The sequence below is a fragment of the Dunckerocampus dactyliophorus genome, chromosome 14, assembly GCF_027744805.1.
Source record: "Dunckerocampus dactyliophorus isolate RoL2022-P2 chromosome 14, RoL_Ddac_1.1, whole genome shotgun sequence".
Taxonomy (NCBI): domain Eukaryota; kingdom Metazoa; phylum Chordata; class Actinopteri; order Syngnathiformes; family Syngnathidae; genus Dunckerocampus; species Dunckerocampus dactyliophorus.
In genome coordinates, this window is record NC_072832.1 from 17,270,386 (window position 1) to 17,289,905 (window position 19,520).

Below are 19,520 nucleotides of genomic sequence, written 5' to 3' on the forward strand. Positions count from 1 at the left end.
TCAACACAGAGTTTTGCTATGAGTTATTTCTTGAATTCAATAGCGTTTCTCGCCTTCTTTTCGCAAAATGCTGGCGCTTGAAACTTTGTATTGCTCCATTTTGGGTTATTTTGCAGCTGCAATCAAAAGAAAAGCAAATACTTGAAGCGAGAAACACAAAAGAATTAAAGAAATAAGTCATAGAGAAACACAAAGGCGGTGTTCGTGTTGATCTTGTTTACGATATAAATACCATTCCACGCTTTATAATTCTTACGTGGGTTATATTACTGCATTTTTTCCCATAATGCCTGCATGATGCAAGTCTTGATACTTGCTTTAAGCTTAAGACAATCACTTTTGCGGAACATTTATGCACATGGCCAGTGATTTTTACTGGGTTTGAACTAGGACTGTCAAACAATTACCATTTTTGTCAATCCGCAGTCACATTAATTAATCCATATGACCACTGTGGATTAATTTAGATGAATTACAGTTATTGGCATTCATGATTAATTGTGTTGTGTATTCATTTTGTTACTATTGTGCTTCTTGATGGCGCCATGTGCAATACTATGGAATCACAGGAGTGCCAAAATTAAAAGGGAGTTTGTGTGGAAATGCAAAGAGAATCAATAATAAAAAAATATATACAAATGTAGTCATATTCTTTTACCATTTTGTCTTTGTTTTTTCCAATTTGCCGTTGTTTTTCCTGTTTTGTATTTGTCTTTTCCACTTCTTTTTGTCATTGCATTTAGTAATGACAAAGACAAAAGAATGTATTCTGTATTGTCTTTGTTTTTTTCCATTTTGCCGTCGCTTTTCCTGTTTTGTCTTTGTCTTTTCCATTTGTGTTTTTCATTTAGTAATGGCAAATGCAATAGCATGCACATGCAAAAGAATGAATATTGAATGAATATTTTTTTATTATTGATTCTCTTTGTATTTCCACATTTGTATATTTTTTGTAATTATTGATTCGTTTTGTATTTCCACATTTGTATATTTTTGTATTATTGATTCTCTTTGTATTTCCACACGTATTCCCTTTTAATTTTGGCACTCCTGTGATTCCATACAATACGTCTGGAGATGCTGCTTTCGTAAAGCCCTGTCCTCGCTAACATTAATCGGTATGCAATTTTTTGCAATTCACTTGGCAACTATGTACTATAAGTCAGTTTGTTAGAGGTCCTGACTTTACTGAGGTTCTGAAGTTTGGTGCAAGCAGAGCGTTGCGGTTGCTGGCATACTTACAGATGAGTCCCTAATGTATGCTCTGTATTGAATGCACATGTGTGAGTCAAGAAGGTCTTCTATGAGAAGTTATTAGACTGGAAATGTAAAGGTTTAATAATATTATACATTTAACAGTTCTGTCGTGTTATTTTATACTCAAATTTGCAATCGAGAGGGCCAATACTGTATGCTCTTTACAGTCATCCATCTTGATTGAGTTGATTCTGCCGCCAGATAGCGTTGGCACAACAAGTCATGCCAGCGAGTGGAAATGTTGGATTTCTAGTTACTGTATGCTATTTGCGCTTGCCGCATATCCTCTTCTATATGAATTTGAAGCACATGAACCACAAAACATTCTGGGGCTGACACCAACGTTGGCGTTCATCTGTCAAAACACATTTTCTGCGAGTTATTGCAGGTCAAAAGGTAAAAAAATGAATCCAGTCATTTATACAAGTATACAAGCATCACACACATTGAGATCATTTATTTAAAAAGGGTCTTACTGGGTTACTTGGCCATCATTCTGCAGTCTTACTCAGAGCAGAAAATGTCAGGCTGTCAGGGAAAGTATTGCGAATGCTCACTTGAAGAGAGGCCCTGTCTGAGAATGCAAGGTTAGCTGATGCATTCAACTGATAAAATACACACTGTCTCTTGGTGCATGTTTCAAAATCTGTCAAATCTGTCAGCTCGGAGGTGGAATCATAAAAGAAAATAACATGCATTTCTCACAAAGACCAAATTAGACTGCCAATGAATGACCTCTTGCTCTTGTTGTTTTTACAGCAGTCAGACAATCACCAGTACTGACATTTTTTCGTGCTTTACTCTGCCTTGCAAGAAACTTGGATCAAAACCAGAAAAAGACAAGATACAAAAAAAAAAAAAAAAAGCAAAGGAGACAGGTAAAAACAAAAGGCTTGTAAACATTTTGAGTGACAGACTGGAGCGAATGAAAATCGCAAGTGCAAGGAAAAAGAAAAACCTGACATGAAGGTCTGGGGGCACTGAGGCAGAGGTTGGGATGCAGAGACAGTATGTGTATGGTGTGCATATGTAGTGTGTGCTCCTTGGAGCAGACGGTGTGCGTGTGCGTGTGTGTGTGTGTGTGTGTGTGTGAGGCATTCTTAGCTTGAGGCCTAAAAAGCTAGAGAGGGCTGCATCACTGAGCTGCTATCAGCTTTACTTTAGCTTTGGTTTAGCTAGATGTTGGGTTCACTGACACGTGAGGCCATCGATTAATGGAAGAAATCTATTGTGTAACAGATACACAGGCTGTCAAAGAACAGCACATTTTAAAGAGATGAGGGCTGATCTGACCCATTACCTTAATGAAGGCCAATATAATGTAGCCAGATAATTAGTTGTGCTCCACTGAGGCAGACAATTAAAGTGAGGATACACTGTAGTTTCAAGGCAAATAATGGTTATATAATACATACATTGTTAATAATAATAATTTAATTGAAATTAGTGTTTGACAGAATGTTTGTTTCATGCAATACAAGTTATAGAAAATGCTGCGTGTAACTCAGAGCGATCCTTCATGAGCTGTGATATTAGATTAGAAGTATTGACGGAAGATGCTTTACTCCTCCTTGCTTTATGTCATGTTCCGCATGACAGGTTAGACTTTAGTTTTGGTTTTCCTTAGTTTCCAGGTGCTTTGTGCTCTTATTTTGCTTTTCAGTTTCCGGTTTGGTGCGATGTGCAGCCGATACCTGTTTCGTAGTAATCATCATGCACCAAGAGCATAATGCAACACTTTACAGTCACTGCAAATTGCATATTTACAATCCCCAGCTGAATCTTGGAAAGAGTTCCAGACCACAGACATACTCAGCTAGCAAGCTTATTGTTCTGTTGAGCATGTGATCACTCGCGCGCCGCTATCATTATTGGCAGAAAAATGGAAAAATGGATACTATAAGGTCTGATGATTGTTATGCCGATATCCAATAATATCGTCATTGAAGTTTGGCTGTAGTAAAAACTTGTAGTCTTTACTTATAGTCAGTATAGACTTATAGTCTTTACACCCACATGACAGTGGCTATAAAATGACATACAATCAGCTGTTGCTCTGCTGAGACAATGAAGTTATTAAATGAAGGACAAACGCGGCGGTATGATGAACATTTACGTATGCAATTAGTTCATGGCTGAAATAACATGTAACTCTATCAATGCTTTGCAGGAGATCCTTCAAAGTGGTCATTCATTTGAAGTTCAGAAAATCCTGTCGAGTGAGAGGTATCAGACCCTAAAGGTCAGTGGAGGAAAATCAGTTAATTTCCATCATGTCTATTGCCTGTTCTTGATTTCTCAATTTAGGTGCTTTGAAATTGCTTTGAACATGATTTGCATTTTGCCTCCTCTTAAGGACATCCATATAGCCCTTCAAAACTTTGACTGCTAACCCCTTCTGAGAAGAGCTGTCATATCAGAGCTTTTTAATTACGCCCTTTCCTCATTTCCTGACAGCTGTTCACGAGTGTGTTTGGGGTAGGACCGAAGACGGCTGAGAGGTGGTACCGCATGGGGCTCCGCTCATTCAGCGACATTCTGGCAGAGCCCAGCATTCAACTCAATCGGATGCAGCAAAGTGGTACGTCAACATCTCATCATCTCCACTTTTCCATTCCACTGATTGTAGATGGAAAAATCCACCTGGAGTTCACAGCCAAGGGAAAGTTTCATATACGTAATGGCTCAACTTCTCCTGGGGTTTGAATACCATTTATGTTGTTTTCACCACAGGGACGCTCATTTTACAGTATGTGTGTGTGTAGTTGTTTTATGTACTGTATATGTTTGCTTGAAAGAAAAATGGGAGCAGCAGGGTTTCTACAGTTAAAACAAAATGGAAAAAACAGCAGGAGTATTTTTATTCTAGACAACTTGCTGTTAAATTTCAAATCTCATGAGCTTTTGGAAATCAGCAGGGTGGATGGACTATTTGGGTATTTTCAAGCATGTTTATTTTCATGGAAAATTATGGTTTGTTTTACAAAACATTTATAGGGATGATTTTGAGCAATTTTCAGAGTCGTAGCTATAAAACACCCATCATAGCTGTGTTGATAGTTTAATGTAGATATACTGTAGATCTAGAGAGGGCATTCAAGGTAGACATCATACTCAGTCTACAGTAATGGCTGACTAAATTCCGTTCTGACCGAGATTTCTTTCTTTCATTTTTAAAATTTTTTAACGCTTAGGCAACTTTTTTTAGATGTGAGAGACCCCGCGCATAAACACAAAAAAATTGTGTGTTCTTATGGTGTGCAGTGTACGAGGAAATGACCGACACAGCGCACCACACACTTAACCATATGTCCACCAACAAGTCCTCTCATTTTGAGCTTCTTACTGTTTGTCATGATAATCACTTTGCTTTGCTATTTTTTAATCTGTCTTGAGAAAACGTTTTGTTAAGGAGCCAAGCCAAAAGAGTGGGTTCTCTAAAAAGTGCCCAACTGCCCATCTCTACACTAGTGGCTATTGTTTTCCCTAATAAATGGTCTGTGCGCGCACCTCTACTACCTGGTCTGATTTGCTGTTAGTGTTTTGTTTTTATTCAGTGTGGCTGTGTTGTTTGTTTAGATGTTAGGCTTGTCAACGACCGGATATCCAGTTTGGCAAGCGAGAGATACGGCTGCGTCAGTAGAGAAATCAAACATTTGCATCACAAAAATGCCTTCTTAAAAACTCAAACCTCACAAAACCCTCGGCGTTATATTTGTCTCCCGTCGTATTCCTGTGCACTGTCGCCTGTGCGTTTATGTGTACGTGACGAAGACGCTCGCATCTACTTCCGCGACGGAGCGCCGCGGCCATCTTGTTTATGTAAGTGCTCCACAGCGGAAGACGATGTGAGTGTCTTTGTCACATTCACATGCACGCACAGGTGACAGTGTGCACGTATACGGCGGAGACAGATATAACGCCAACGGTTTTGTGAGGTTTGAGTTTTTGAGAAGGCATTTTTGTGATGCAAATGTTTTAATCTTTTGAACACATATTGTTGTATGTATAGCCAAACATTTTATGGGCTATGTAAAGGCCCTGTCACACCTTGACGATTTAGCCAGCTTACGCCAACGTATGAAAAAATTGGCCAATACGCTGGCGTACGTTCAATACGTTTTGGGTAAGTTTTGTATAAGTTAAGAGCACGCTGAAACATGCCGGCATACGTCATAGTACGTCCAAGTCGTCCAAAAATTTTGTGCATGCACAAAACATTTCGACGTATGTCAACGTATGATTAATACATCCCGCATCCGCGGGCAATAAGTTATGCGATCGTTGACGCCCGTTCACACACGTTATTTGTAAGTTACGTACAAGTCAAAATACGTTTTGGACGACTTGGATGTACTATGACATATGTCAGCGTGCTTCAGCGTGCTCTTAACTTATACAAAACTTACCCATAACTTATTCGATGTACGCCAGCGTATTGGCCAATTTTTTCATACGTTGGCGTACGCTGGCTAAATCGTCAAGGTGTGACAGGCGTTGGGCGTTGGGCATAAATTGTGAACACCGGCGACACGCTACGCATTTGTTGATATAAGTTGTCTATAAGTTAGAGAAACGTTGTATATAAGTTACTAATACGTCATGTTTACGTCGACCTCGTTATGAATACCCTATGTATACGCCCAAAATTGAAAAAAAAAAACGTCGGCAGTTCAACGTATGCCATCAAAATGATCACGTCAGGCATGCGCTGCCTAAATCGTCAAGGTGTGACAGGGCCCTAAACAATCACTTTTTGGTCATTGGAACCATGTAGTTTAAACCCAACTGCAAAGAATAATTTATAGCAAATATAGCATTAATCCCCAGCCCAGGGTGTACCTCGCCTCTTGCCCAAAGTCAGCTGGGATGGGCTCCAGCACACCCCGTGACTATAGTGAGGACAGGCGGTTTTACCTTGAACTCCAAAACATATAATAAAGAAAAGTAAAATATGTAGATAATGATTCCATTAATAAATAACCTTTTTTTTTTGTCATGACCGAATGAGCCACAACAAAAAGGCTGAAGAGCCGCATGCGGCTCCAGAGCTGCAGGTTGCTTACCCCTGACTTAGACCATCCAAATGTAAAAATCTTTTTGGTATGGACACAGTGATGCTCAAGGACCACAGCACGTCAGTCACACTGCCCACCTCCAAATGTATTCATCTGTCCATTTCACAGAAAATGTTGCCAAGCATGTGGAAACCCGTTGCTGTCGCTCCCATTTTTAAAAGTGGAGACCCTCTTTCCGTAGCCAACTATAGACCCATCAGCATATTGCCCACAGTGTCCGAGATTTCAGAGAAACTGGCAGCAAAACAAATAAGCATTTACACACCACATCCTTTGCTCTACACCCCATGCAGTTTGGCTTTGCCAATTACTTCACTCAGACCGCTACTTGTTCAAACATCAGAGCCATGTTAGACCGAGGTGGGGTTGTCGGTGCTGTGTTCCTGGATCTCAAGAAGGCATTTGACACTGTCAATCATTAAAATCTTGCTGATAATATTATTTAGTTTGAATTTTTCACCAGATGCACTTAAGTGGATTGAGTCTTACCTCACTGAGTGCTCCCAATACATCAGAGTCCAGTCCGTTAAATCACGAGGCCTCCGTCTGTCCACTGGTCTTCTTCAAGGATCAAATTTAGGACCTACATTTCTCACCATTGTTTGATATATGAGACAAACTTAGACTAGTCAGCTGGGAAAACATGTCAAATGATCAAATCTCTGTTTTATTTATAAAATTATTAACTGGTTATCCTCTCCTCCTGTTGTTGTTCGGATGTTTGTCAACATCCGAACACCCGCTCATAGCAGAACTAGAGGCGCTGAGAGGGGACATTGCATTATTCCATTTAGAAAAACTTTATTTGGACAAACCGCTCTCTCCATTGGAGGTGCTATGGGGTGGAACCTCACGCCCATAGTCATTAGAAATCAAAAAACAAAAAAACAAACTCAAAACACATATAATACATTCATGATCCAGTTAAAGAAATGGCTTATTCAGAACTGCCAACATTAACTACAGCCTGACTGGTATTGCTGTTGTTGGTGTCCTGTCATGTATGTATTTGTGTCTTGGTATGTTGTTGTTTGATTGTTGGCTCATTGTGTTTCCATTATTACATTATATTTAATTTTAGTAAATGGGATTAGGACTAAAGATGAAAAATAGCCTTGTGGCATATTGACAAAAATGTCTATTAATATGCACTGTCCCTGCAAATAAATAAATAAAAATAAATCATATCCTGCTCTTCTTCCTAGATGAATAGACAATGTTTTGTATGCAACTATAATGACAGCGGCCCATCAGTCACAGTCCACAGTGTCTGAGACTGACGTGCACCAGTTGTTGCCTTCCTGCATCTAGCAAAACATATCACATTGTGTCTCACTTTTAATTCACCCCGACTCTCCACTTCCCCAGAGCAAATGGCTGTGATTGATGGCTTGCTCCCACACTAATAACCACATGGTCTTTTCCCTGCAGGTTTTCTGCATTATGGAGATATCTCAAGGGCTGTCACTAAAGCGGAGGCTCAAGCCCTGGGGAACATTATTGACAAGGCTGTCCATTTGATCACATCAGACGGCATAATAGCACTGACAGGTGGCTTCCGCAGGTAAAACACTTGTCTCCTCCTCTTTGTGTTTATGTGGTCGTTGAAACAAAACAACTCTTCCTGTTTTGTTTTGTGCTAATACTCGACAGACATTGGTTACGCACATGGGAATGTAAAATGCTTCTTGAGGTCTGCTTAAATCTGACAGAGCTACTTCTCATTGCTAAGTGCTTCTACAAATATGTAAGGCAGGGGTCTAAAACTCATTTTACCTGGGGGCCGCTGGAGGTAGAGTCTGGGTAAGGCTGGGCCACATCAGGTATTGGGAGCAAGGCTCGGAATCTCAGGATACCTCACGATGCGATACGATATACATGGCTCACGATAACAATACTATCTCGATATGGTGAACCAAATAAATCAATAATTTCATCGTGTATATTGTGCTGCATTCAGCTGGGAGAGGCTCCAGCTTACCCGTGACCCAATGAGGATAAGCGGTATAGAAAATGGGTGGAATTTTTGTAGCATATTTTAACCCGGATGCAAGCAACCATGTTGCAAAAAGATCGAGACATAAGTGCAATATAAGTGTAAGTGTTTTGGTTGTGTCTGGTGGCTGACAAACAGTAAAGCTGTTTTAAACTCATTCATAAAACACAACATCTCATATGTCTCAAGATCAACCTTAGTGCGACAATGTAAAACGTAAACTAAACACACGTCTCTTGACTGAACAACACAACATTGAGCATTTAAATAGAAAAATAAACATTTTTCTTACTAAGCAGTTTTCTCTGCCTGCGTGGTACGAGACGAGGTGGGTGTTCATGCCTGTTGTGCCGTCCGTTTGTCGTATTTTCATCAGACATTCTTCCAAAGTCTTTAGCCAGCGTTGCCTCGTCCACACTTTGAAAGCCACAGTGAGTCCACACTTTTGATTTTAACTATGCTGGTGAATCTTTCCATTTAACTTCACGATATCTTCTTCTGCTGTGGATATCCCCTATTGATAACCCATAGTAGGGTTTAATATCGCGATAGATCGCTTTGCAGATATTCTGTCACAACCCTATTTGGGAGTGATTTCCGCTCCCAGCATGCATTGTGGCACTTGGTTTGTAAAAAGTTGCTGAAGTTACGAAGTTAGTGTTTCGCGTTGTTTATTATTCCCCATAGTAGTAGTTGTCCTATGTGTATTCACATGTTGTGCTGTTATTTTATATTTTTTTGTGATAGCACCGCAATTGTAGGTAGTGTTCTGTCTAGTGACCCCCCTGTTCATTTCTCCATGTGACATACTCACTTTTAGTTCACTGGAGGCTTATGCTTCCACCCTACGAGTATTGGCTTAAGTTAGACCTTGCGGGCGGCATTTACAGTAATCTTTGATGTCAAGTTTCGGGCCGCAAAATGTGAATGTGCGGGCCGTGAGTTTGAGGCCCCTGATGTAAGGTTTGATGTGTGCGAGTTGTCGTCTCCAGGCCATTGGTCAAACCTACAGATTTGTTTGATGTTGGAAACCATTACTCCGTTGGGACATTATAAACCCTTTATTTAAAAGGTAACTTAACTTGTGAATTCATAGAAATTCCGCATGGCCAATTAACAGGGAGAATTTGTCATCCTAAACATTTTACTCAACTTGTGATACTAAAAGTACCAGGCAGCCTGTTACTGCATCAAACAGTTTTGCACGCTTTTTAACTTGCTCTTTCCTTTTTGGAACAGTTCCCATATCGGTCACTTCGCCAGTTGTCGGCGCCTCGATTGTACAAAAATGCCGTGTTCCAGGTTTGCTGCTGAAAGAAAAGTGGATGGTAAAAGTGAAAGAAGAATGGGCTGGAATATTTGCAAGATGTACACTTTCAAATGGCATTATGAGTCACTGCATGACATTTTTTTCAGAGACATTTCCTAAGTGTTCAGGAGGTAAGAACTCGCTTGGCGTCACATTAATGCCAAAACTGGTGCACGTAACAACCATACTCAGCGCGCATAAAGACCACTCTCCTCGCGCTCACGGTGTCTGAATTTGCTGCTCCCTCAATGCTCGCTCGCTGCTTGATCGCGGTGCCTGAATAAGCACTCACTGCTGCTTATCGGTTTGTATCATATTAGTTGGTAGACTTGTTTTGTTATGTACGCGATGCATTTGACAAGACAGAGCTGTAAATGGCTCATATTGCGTTGGTCTTATTTTTCTGTCTTCTTGCTACTAATGATATAAAGTCAGTTGGCAAACGTTGCTTGTTAGACTGATCGCGGTGCTTTTGAGAAAAATACAGCGAACAAGGCTGAAAGATTATTTCCTTGTTTGCCATCACTGGATGTATGCGTGAATCACCAACTTTCACACAGATCATTAAAAAATGAAAAAAACGTCATTAAAAAAAATGTTCTGGAAGTGGTTCTTTTACTTTTGTGATCAAAAACATACTTTGAATCTCAATTTAAAAATAATTAAAATAAACAGTAAATATAGCAACTTCTGATCAATCCATTGTCAATTTCAGACTTAAAATAATGTGCTCACTTTAAGCCCCCGTCCATTTTCGGTTAAACCACGCCCACTTCCGGTTTATTCACCGCCCCCTCCGAGTACAGATACGGATACAGTTAATTTAGATGGGTGACTAGATACAGATACAGATAGTGGTGTACTCGCTCATCCCTACTTATAATGCAGAACAGACAAAGTGTAACTTAACCGTTTTACAGAGTTCCTACGAACCTGCGTGCAGAATATCAAGCAAGTGAATGGAGTAACAACGCCGGTCTGGTCAACTTCCTGGGTAAAGAGAGTGTTAATGTCAGGTCGTTTGTCTATGAAAAAGTACACAGCCGTACGTTAGCTGGATATTTGAGTTGGCCACCGTATTCTCAGTATAAAGTATAATTTGTTTGCTGTGTCAATGTTGGCGTAAAATCGATGTAATTTATTGTTTTACTTACCTGATTGGTTGGAAGAAGTCCGGCGAAACGCGTTAAAAACAGGGCACTCTGTACCCCGTGAATCCGCAGGTGTTTAATCATGTTAGTGGTGCACCCTCCTTTGCATGGTATGACGGCGTCGCAAATGTTGCACTGCGCCGACTGCACAATTTCAGCCAAAGTTTCAAGTGCCATTGCACACTGTCCATGGTTGAAATAGAAGGACACAATGCTTCCTGCTGCTTCTTCATTGTTGGTGTTCGCCGGTTCTTCTTCATTGGTGTTATGCGGCCATTTTTTCCGGTCAGCGCGCTGGTCGATCACCGAAAGTAGGAATCAAATTTTTTTTAAATTAACGATTCCGTGAGAATTGGAATGTTATTCCCAGTTCCCATCGATGTTCGATGCCCAACCACCTGAGGAGTGGCATTTGTAAGGCAAATCTGACTACAGGAGGAGGATTGAGGACTACCTGGCTGGCAACAGCAGCAGAAAGGGAGTCAGGGAGTCCAGCACATCATCAACCATAAGACCAACCTTGGTGCTGCTGGTGGCGATATCTCATTGGCAGGGGAGCTAAACCTCTTCTTTCTTTGATGTGGAGCCACCGGAGGCAGTGACACATCATCTAGCATCCCACAGCGGTTTTAGTTTCACAATGGAAGAATGTTGGAAGGCGAACAAAAAACAAAATGACGGCTAAAATTAAGCAAATCATATTCCACAGCAACCAGTCTTACTGAAGTACTGGTTGGCAATGTAGTTAAGCAGCTGTGTTAAAGAATAAAAAATGGTGTTTGTGTGGTCATAAGATGAGCCACGCAAGGAGATTGTCGATGATGTGTTCAGTATTTAGAGCCACAGAAAAAAAAAAATCCCCCCTTAGAATTGTCTTAACTCTACTCGCAATCCGGTGCCACTGGCATAATGTGATGAAAAAAGATGAAATGCACCAATAACTAATACAATAACAAATCACAAAAATGGCATCCATCCGTCCATCCATCCATCCATCCATCCATCCATCCATCCATCCATCCATTTTCTAATCCACTTTCTCTTCTCTCATCCATTTCTTAATCCTCACCAGAGGCGTGGGGGTATGCTGGAACCTATCCCAGCTGACTTTGGGCGAGAGACGGGGTACACCCTGAACTGGTTGCCAGCCAATCACAGGGCACATACGCACGTGGGAAAAACAAAAACGACATATTTATGTAAAGAAATATACATGTCAGTAAACTTTACTGCTCTGATTAGGGCTGAAGATAATTAAAAGATTGCTTTGAAAATGGAAACAAATAATTTGTATGACTTTAATGGTACGTTTTCCTCAAGGGACCTGTTTGGGTCTCAAAGGTCCTAAGTGTCTGTTCCTCTGGGGCCAGCCCACAGGCAACACTGAGGTCAAGAGCCGTATGACCGTTTTCTGTTTCTTTGTCATTGTAAACTTTAGAGTGAGTGCTCTTACCCACTGAGTGCAGCTATTTGCGCCCTCTGTCTTTGTTTTGTTATTTTCTTTATATGTGCTGCTTTTTGCCCGAGTACGTTTGGAGCACTCTGGCCTGTGGAGTTGTAAAAATCCAGTCATAACCAATGGTGTTTGTGGTAAATAATTTAAAAACAGCAATACCGGAGCAGTAAGAAGAGGCACTTAAGTCAACAGGGGTGACAGAGCTTCGACTGCTTGATTGTTTGTCTCTAATAGTGCTTGGGGACCAAACACACAGTACATGCTCCCAGGGAGCCTCCAGCCTCATGACTTATTTTCTCTTTTGTATTGGTTCCGTTTCTTACAGTTCTTACAGTTCATTTTTTCAATTTATATTTTTCCAGCAATTAGTTCTTTTTTGCATTACATTATGGGGCATTTGCGTCCATGAAAAGCAGGCCTGATGCCACGTTCAGCTATGATTTCATGTTGCGTTACACCAGAATGCCAGGACATATTGGCAGGTTGGTTCAATAAAATCTTTAATTAACAAAAGATAAGCTCACACAGAGCGGCGCGGCACACAAAAAAGGCAAAGTATCGTAATAAAGAATAAAGAAGGCTAGGAGGTACAGCTAAGGCAAACATAAAACTCAGCATGGAAACAAATGAGAATAATACAAGTAAACAGGAAAACAGCGAAAACAACGGGAAAACAATGGTGATGCAACAGAATGCATCAAACACGCAAGTAAACATAGTCCAAAGAAAACTCACAAGCCACAGTCCCAACATTTCAGTATGTGGCTGTCCTATTACCCACCCATTCCACAGATATTAAAGTAATGCTTCCATGTCGACCAGTAAACTGCAGGGTCTCTAGCTTTCACTATATCCCTGCAGTTGGGACTCGAACTGAGAGGTTGCCATTCGTTTGGAAAGAGGTAGAGGCATTCAGTGTTGCCAGATGGGAAATGACCAATCATACCAGAATTTGTGTATTTTGAGAAAAGTTATCATACATAGCAGACATTGCTCAGGAACATCTGCTAGAGTCAAACATTACCACGGAATATGTATAGTATAGGAGGGGTCCCCAATCACGGCCCAGCCCATGGACCGGTACCGGACCGCGCTACCAGAACCAATGCAATGATAAAAAAAAATACATTCATAAATAACTAAATTGAAATTTAAGTAAATGTGTCAATTTTGGAAATATGGGCCATTATTTTTATTTTTAAAATAATACACTAGGTCCCCAACTTACGAACACCCGACTAGCGAACATTCGCGGATACAAACACAAGCCGACTGTTCTATATTTTATTTTATTTTGCCTTGTCGTCGCTCAATCAGTATTTATACTGCTACTGTACATGCTTGACCACTAGAGGGCACTGTGACACTGATAATGGGACCAACAGAGGCAGCGTTAGAGCTAATAGTCCAACAGAGGAAGAGTTAGACGCTGAGGAGATAAAGCTAAATGGAAAGCTAAATTGTACAACCCGGACAGAGCATGTGATTAAAGTTTATGAAGAGTTAATAGGCCTGCTTAATTCTACACCACCCACAGAACACTACCTCTTTTAGAAGAGTCTAACAACGATGGCCATTTGACTCGTTAGATAGAGTTAGCACACGCACAATGTTGCATTCAAGGAGCGTCGAACAAACAACATAAACATGCAAAAACTATGGGATTTGTAACTGTATACACTAGGTCTCCAACTTACGAACACAGTTGGTTCCAGACGACCGTTCTTATGTCGAATTGTTCTTAAGTAGGGGAAAAGGTAATATTACCAATGATATAGGTACTACATGTACGTGTATACATATACAGTATATGTGTATGTATGTAAATATGAGTTTGGATGCAGTAGTAATATTAAACGAGGATAATTAATGAAAAAAACAATAATAAAAGTGATATAATAATATGTAATGATAAATATTATTTACCTTTGAAGAGGAGTTGGACTCGCTGGAGTTAACGAGTGATGCTGGGAACACCGAGTGTAGGTAGGATTCCAAGGTTTATAGTATGCCTTTCTGTGTAAATATCCTATGTTACAACATGGACACCTGTGGCTTTACAGACAAGTGAAGCCCATATATGTAATTTTTTTTTAGAGTTCAACAACTGCCACTGTTGAAGCAGTCCGAGCAGAAGCTGTAGTCACTCTACACTTGATCAAACGTACTTAAGATTAGTCAGATCAAAACACGGTTGCTGCATAAGACTTCAAAACTTGCAAAAACGTTGCCTCATTTTGCGTACAGTATGGCAATAACACGACAAATTGTCACTGCTAGCAGCATGTTAGCATGTCTATGACGTCATCAGCTCTGTAGTTTTTTGCTGACTAACACAACTATACCTAACACATTTACACCACACGTCTCTTCTTTTCTTTTTGATCACGGCTGCAAAATAACCCAAAACGGACCCAAACAAGTGCCAGCGTTTGATAATGAAGGTGAGAAACACTATTGAATTCAAGAAATAACAGCAAAACAGGTGGTGTCTGTTTTCATTTGCTGCTGCCTCATAGCCGTCTTTGTCAACAATCAAGATTGTAAAACTATAAACAGTATTTTGTATTAACATTTTTGGGATTAATTGGATTTACGTTATTTCTTATGGGAAAAATTGATTCAGTTAGAGTACGTTTCTGTTGGAGTCGGCCCTTCTGGGCTGGATTATTGATGCTAACCAAGGTTCCGCTGTACATTGATTTGGCACAGAGGTTAAATTATGTGTTGTGTGTGTTGTTACATGAAAAATAATAGTCTGCCATTAGTTAACATGATCCATGAAAATGTACCTGACAAATAAAACAAGTTGCTGTAAATGGTGAAAATATCTTCTAGTGGCCTTGACTTGAGAGACACATTCATGATGGCATCATCCTAGATAGCACAGTAACTCTTCACTTCAAAGGGCTGAGTGACAGCTAGAATGATGTCTGATTATGTAAATAACTGCTCCTCAAGGGAAAATGTGGTAAAAGAGATGAGGAAAAAAGATTAGAGCATCACGGATAGTTAACATCAAGATGATGGGGAGCAACAGTACACGATTTATGGGACAGGAGCCTGCTGAAAAGCGTAACAAGGCCTGTGAGAGAGCTTTTATGACTTCAAACTCAGTAAGATGAAGCACACATTAAATCCTTCTCATATTTGGCGCAGGCTTGGGGAGGATTCTTTCAAACCTAATTGGAATCCTACCGAGCTATAATTGCAGAACAATGACTTGCACAATATCAGTCAGTAAGTGAATAATTTACCTTAATCTTCTTGAAAAGCAGCAAAAAATAGTGGTTGCTGGTTCAGGCTCTATTACACCAAAATAGCTGAAGTGCTAATTTAAATCACAGCATCAGCACTAATACTCCACTGATTCTCCTCATTGTTGCATTTTTGAAAGAGCTCCCTGCTAAAATCCCAACAGATTTAATTACCTATCATTTCCAGTCGCTCAATCACCAATTTTTTTCAAACCTTTGTGAAACCTCTTTAAATAGTCGCACCCAACTCTGGATAGCATAGACTAAAGAGTGAGTCGACCCCGAAAAATAACAAGACATAATAACACTTTCGAAATCACACACAGACACACTGCAGTGAGTCAAGCTGTCATTCTGTCGCAGTAGCACGACAAGGGTTTGTTGATGCCGCTGACATTAGCCTGATTGAAAGGACAGCTGTGGAAGAAGGGTGACAAGTCTTAAAGTGATGTTGTTGTGGAGGATTAAAAATAGATTAGACTTGAAACACAGCTTATGCCAGTAACGGTAATGTACTGTTTGTGAAACTCTCACCTGCAAGTCTTCACTGGATTGTATTCAAAACACTCAAAATGAAACTGAACATTTTCCGAATTCTTAAACAGCAACAGGGTTTTCCTTATGATTTTTTTAAGCTATGGTGGTAGGATGCATGGGAGGCAGACTGCCAAATCAGGAGGGACTGGATGTCGTCTGACTGATGTCATCATTTGACATCTACATCTACTGACAGTTATGATGTAGGTGACACGTGACCCACGCTACCTTCGCGATTGCCATAATGGGCACCCCTAATATAGCATATACAGTAGACGCCCCTACAACGTAAATAATCCGTTCCGAGAACGTTTACGTTATAGGGTTTTTACGTTATACGAAGCGTAAAATACATGTAAATAGCCTAAACCATTCCAAGATCTTCCCAAACTCACCCCTTTGGCCCTTCAAAATATTCAAAGTCCACCAAATATGGTGGGAAAATATTAGAAAACGTTAGCATAAACATAGTAGAGTAACATTCCAATATAAAATAAGGTAATAAATAAGATTACTGTAAATGAATAAAACTAAAAAACAAAAACAATCAGCTAGTTTAAGGGTGACTACGATGAGGAAGGGAGGTTGAAGGGAGAAGCCTGTCTCTCACACAAACTCACGTACTGTACGTGCTGGATAAGTCAGTCAATGAGATGAGAGCGTAGGCGGAGCCCCAATAATCAGCCAATGAGATGAGAGCGTAGGCGGTGCCCCGATAATCAGCCAATGAGAGCGTGAAGCGTCAGAAGGCGTCACCAAGTGTACTCTGTTAGTCATGGAAAATGTTTCCCTCGCTCTGTCGCGCGAGCTATTCAAATCGAATTTTTGAACTTGCACCGACTTGACGCTTTACGTTATATGGAATTTCTTTCCATATAACGTTTTTAATTAATTAATAAACTAATTAATTCTTTACGTTCAGTGGAATTTACGTAAAAGGAGGTTTACGTTATGTGAGGTACTACTGTACAAGTATGCCCATTCATACAATGTATTAACATTGTTTTAATGTAAAAAAAAAACAACTTAATTCCCAAGGTGTGGCGGCTTTTATTTTACCGTGGCCACGATCCATTACATGTAGCGGAAACACTGAGAATATACCGTCATCAGCCACATCATGATGGGCACATACGCATTGTAAGGATCTGCATGCGGGTGGGAATATTGGAATTTGTTTATCGATTAAAATATTTAATTGCGACTAATCACATTTTGTCCACAGTGAACTCATAATTAATTGAAGATAAAAATACGTTTTTATCTCTCATAAGTAGGGAAGTAAATCTCTTTGTGGTAAACATTTTGATACGCAACTACGATAACTACATCAAATTTTATGTAAAGGAATATCAATTTTGGAAATATGGGCCATTATTTGTATTCGTATTTGTATATAAAAATACAGTAGTAGTCAATCTGTGCGGGATGAGATACGCACAATGGACATGCGTCAAGTGAGACGGATGTAACAGAGAATACGGCCACTTTTCAAAATAAAACAAAATGAAATAATGGAAATTATTTTTTCTTTCTGTGCAGCCCGGTCCAAAGGACCCACGGCCCGGTACCGGGTTGGGGATCACTGGACTACAGTACTATACTGTATTTTTACCCTTTTTCTTTCAGCTTACATTTGCTCCCAAATGCTGTTACTATGTGAGAATGCATAGAGGTCAAATTTGATGACGTTATTGAGTGCTAATGTGCATATTTGTGGTACACAACCTCTCTGACAAACAAGTCCAGGCTCGTACTGGTGGATGGTGGATCTGTATTCATTTCTTGCTTTTAATTTGATGTTGTTCTTGTTATAGTTTTACACATACATAATAAATGATATCAATTAGTTTGCTACAATGTACGTATGTTTTACTGATGTTTTGATGACTAGCTAGTGCACAGCTAATGCTAGCTAATGCTACTGCTGCTAGCTCTGAATTGACAGAAGCCCCTAAATAGCCAGCCTTGGCTATGCTTGCTGTTAACTAGCAGCTCGTACACAAATTTTACCTCACAGTTCCAAGCAAAAAATTAGCTCGAAGATGGCTCGCGTCTAGAAAAATAAACACAGTTGGGACTTAACTGAAAAACAACCATATTGTCTGACCATTGTGGCATGAGGTACCGTACACAAGTCTGAACAGCACTAATACCAATAGACTACTCAAGCCAGAATACCATCAATATGATTCAAAACATTTCATTGAATTTGAAATAGGAAAACCAGATTGTCGGTCATGAGCTGTAGGCTTCTTTAACATTTATGATTTCTAGTGTTCGTGTTAGCTCCTCTCGATTATTGCTTCTCATTTATGGCGGTGAGGCAAAACTGAAGGTGAAGTGACACATCACAGCAAGGGGAGCTATTTCTATTCTGCGCCCAGCCACTTTTAACTGCGCCTGAACTTTTCCTTCCTCACATTCTTTGACATTTCCAGCAGCAACACTTCCCACGTCTGTATTATTCATACATGTCACCCTGTCATCCACACAAATTTGTAAATAACCATTAAATATTTCATGTGCTTTGTGCTGAAACACTTAATAATTTATCATTTTTCCTCACGCAATATAAGTGTAGACCAGCTAAATTTACACTCTCTCCATTTTGGTGTATAGTGACATTGCGCAATGCATTAATCTATCATAACCGTTACTTTTAAGATGAGGGGTCCCAGTCTTGGCAGCATTTGACCATAAATTGATGCATAGGAGAGATGGTAAAGAAAAGGAAGAAAAACACCCTTTTAGTTAGCGATAAAAGACCTGGTGTGTCCATTTTTCTGCTGACTTAAGCTGTATCAAGTCGAAGGCGCTGCACAGCCCTGCTACATACTAATGCACAGCTACTATCTAGAGAGCTGAAAAGTGTAACATGCATGCGGTCTACTTCGCTAACCACCCGTTTCCATGCAACGCACGTGCTCACACACGCACTGAACACAGGTAATGGAGGTCCTAGAGAGGAGTGCATGTATGCTGATGATCTCCGTCTCACTCCCTGTTCGTGGCACACACTTATGCAGCATACTTAAGTGAGTTTTGCAGAGGTTGCTGGGGAGCTGGCGAGGATCTCTTGACGGGTTTAACGCCCTGCGTGAAATGGAAATGTTGTGGATTTGCAGCATTGCCTGGAAAGTTGCACGTTCAGCAGATAGTAATCTGTGCGTCCTACAGGTCAACTCATTAGAGTGAAGTCAGCTTTTCACATATACAGTAAATACCACATAGTCTAAACCAGGGACGTCCAAACTTTTTGCACCGAGGGCCACATACTGAAAAATGAAATGATGCAAGCGCCACGTTGGTATTTTGTAAAGCAGCACATGTACTGTAGATATGCTAAGAGGGTATATATATACTGTATATATAATTCAAGAAAAAAAAAATGCATCTCAGCTTTGTGATGTAGGTGAAAAAGTGTCATCGTGTCATGTTCCACATTTCCCACCTTTGTTGTTGTTGCCTGTGTGTAT

The 19,520-nt window shown here is 40.2% G+C and overlaps 1 protein-coding gene across 1 annotated transcript in view; it reads left to right on the forward strand.

The window, feature by feature from the left end:
- The window catches only part of dntt (deoxynucleotidyltransferase, terminal), a 113,974-nt gene that overhangs the window by 27,730 nt on the left and 66,724 nt on the right, over positions 1 to 19,520 (forward strand). The window contains exons 5-7 of the mRNA XM_054798802.1: positions 3,428 to 3,499; positions 3,715 to 3,838; positions 7,767 to 7,899. Coding sequence (XP_054654777.1) covers positions 3,428 to 3,499; positions 3,715 to 3,838; positions 7,767 to 7,899 — 329 coding nt within the window. The remainder of the gene's footprint in view (positions 1 to 3,427; positions 3,500 to 3,714; positions 3,839 to 7,766; positions 7,900 to 19,520) is intronic.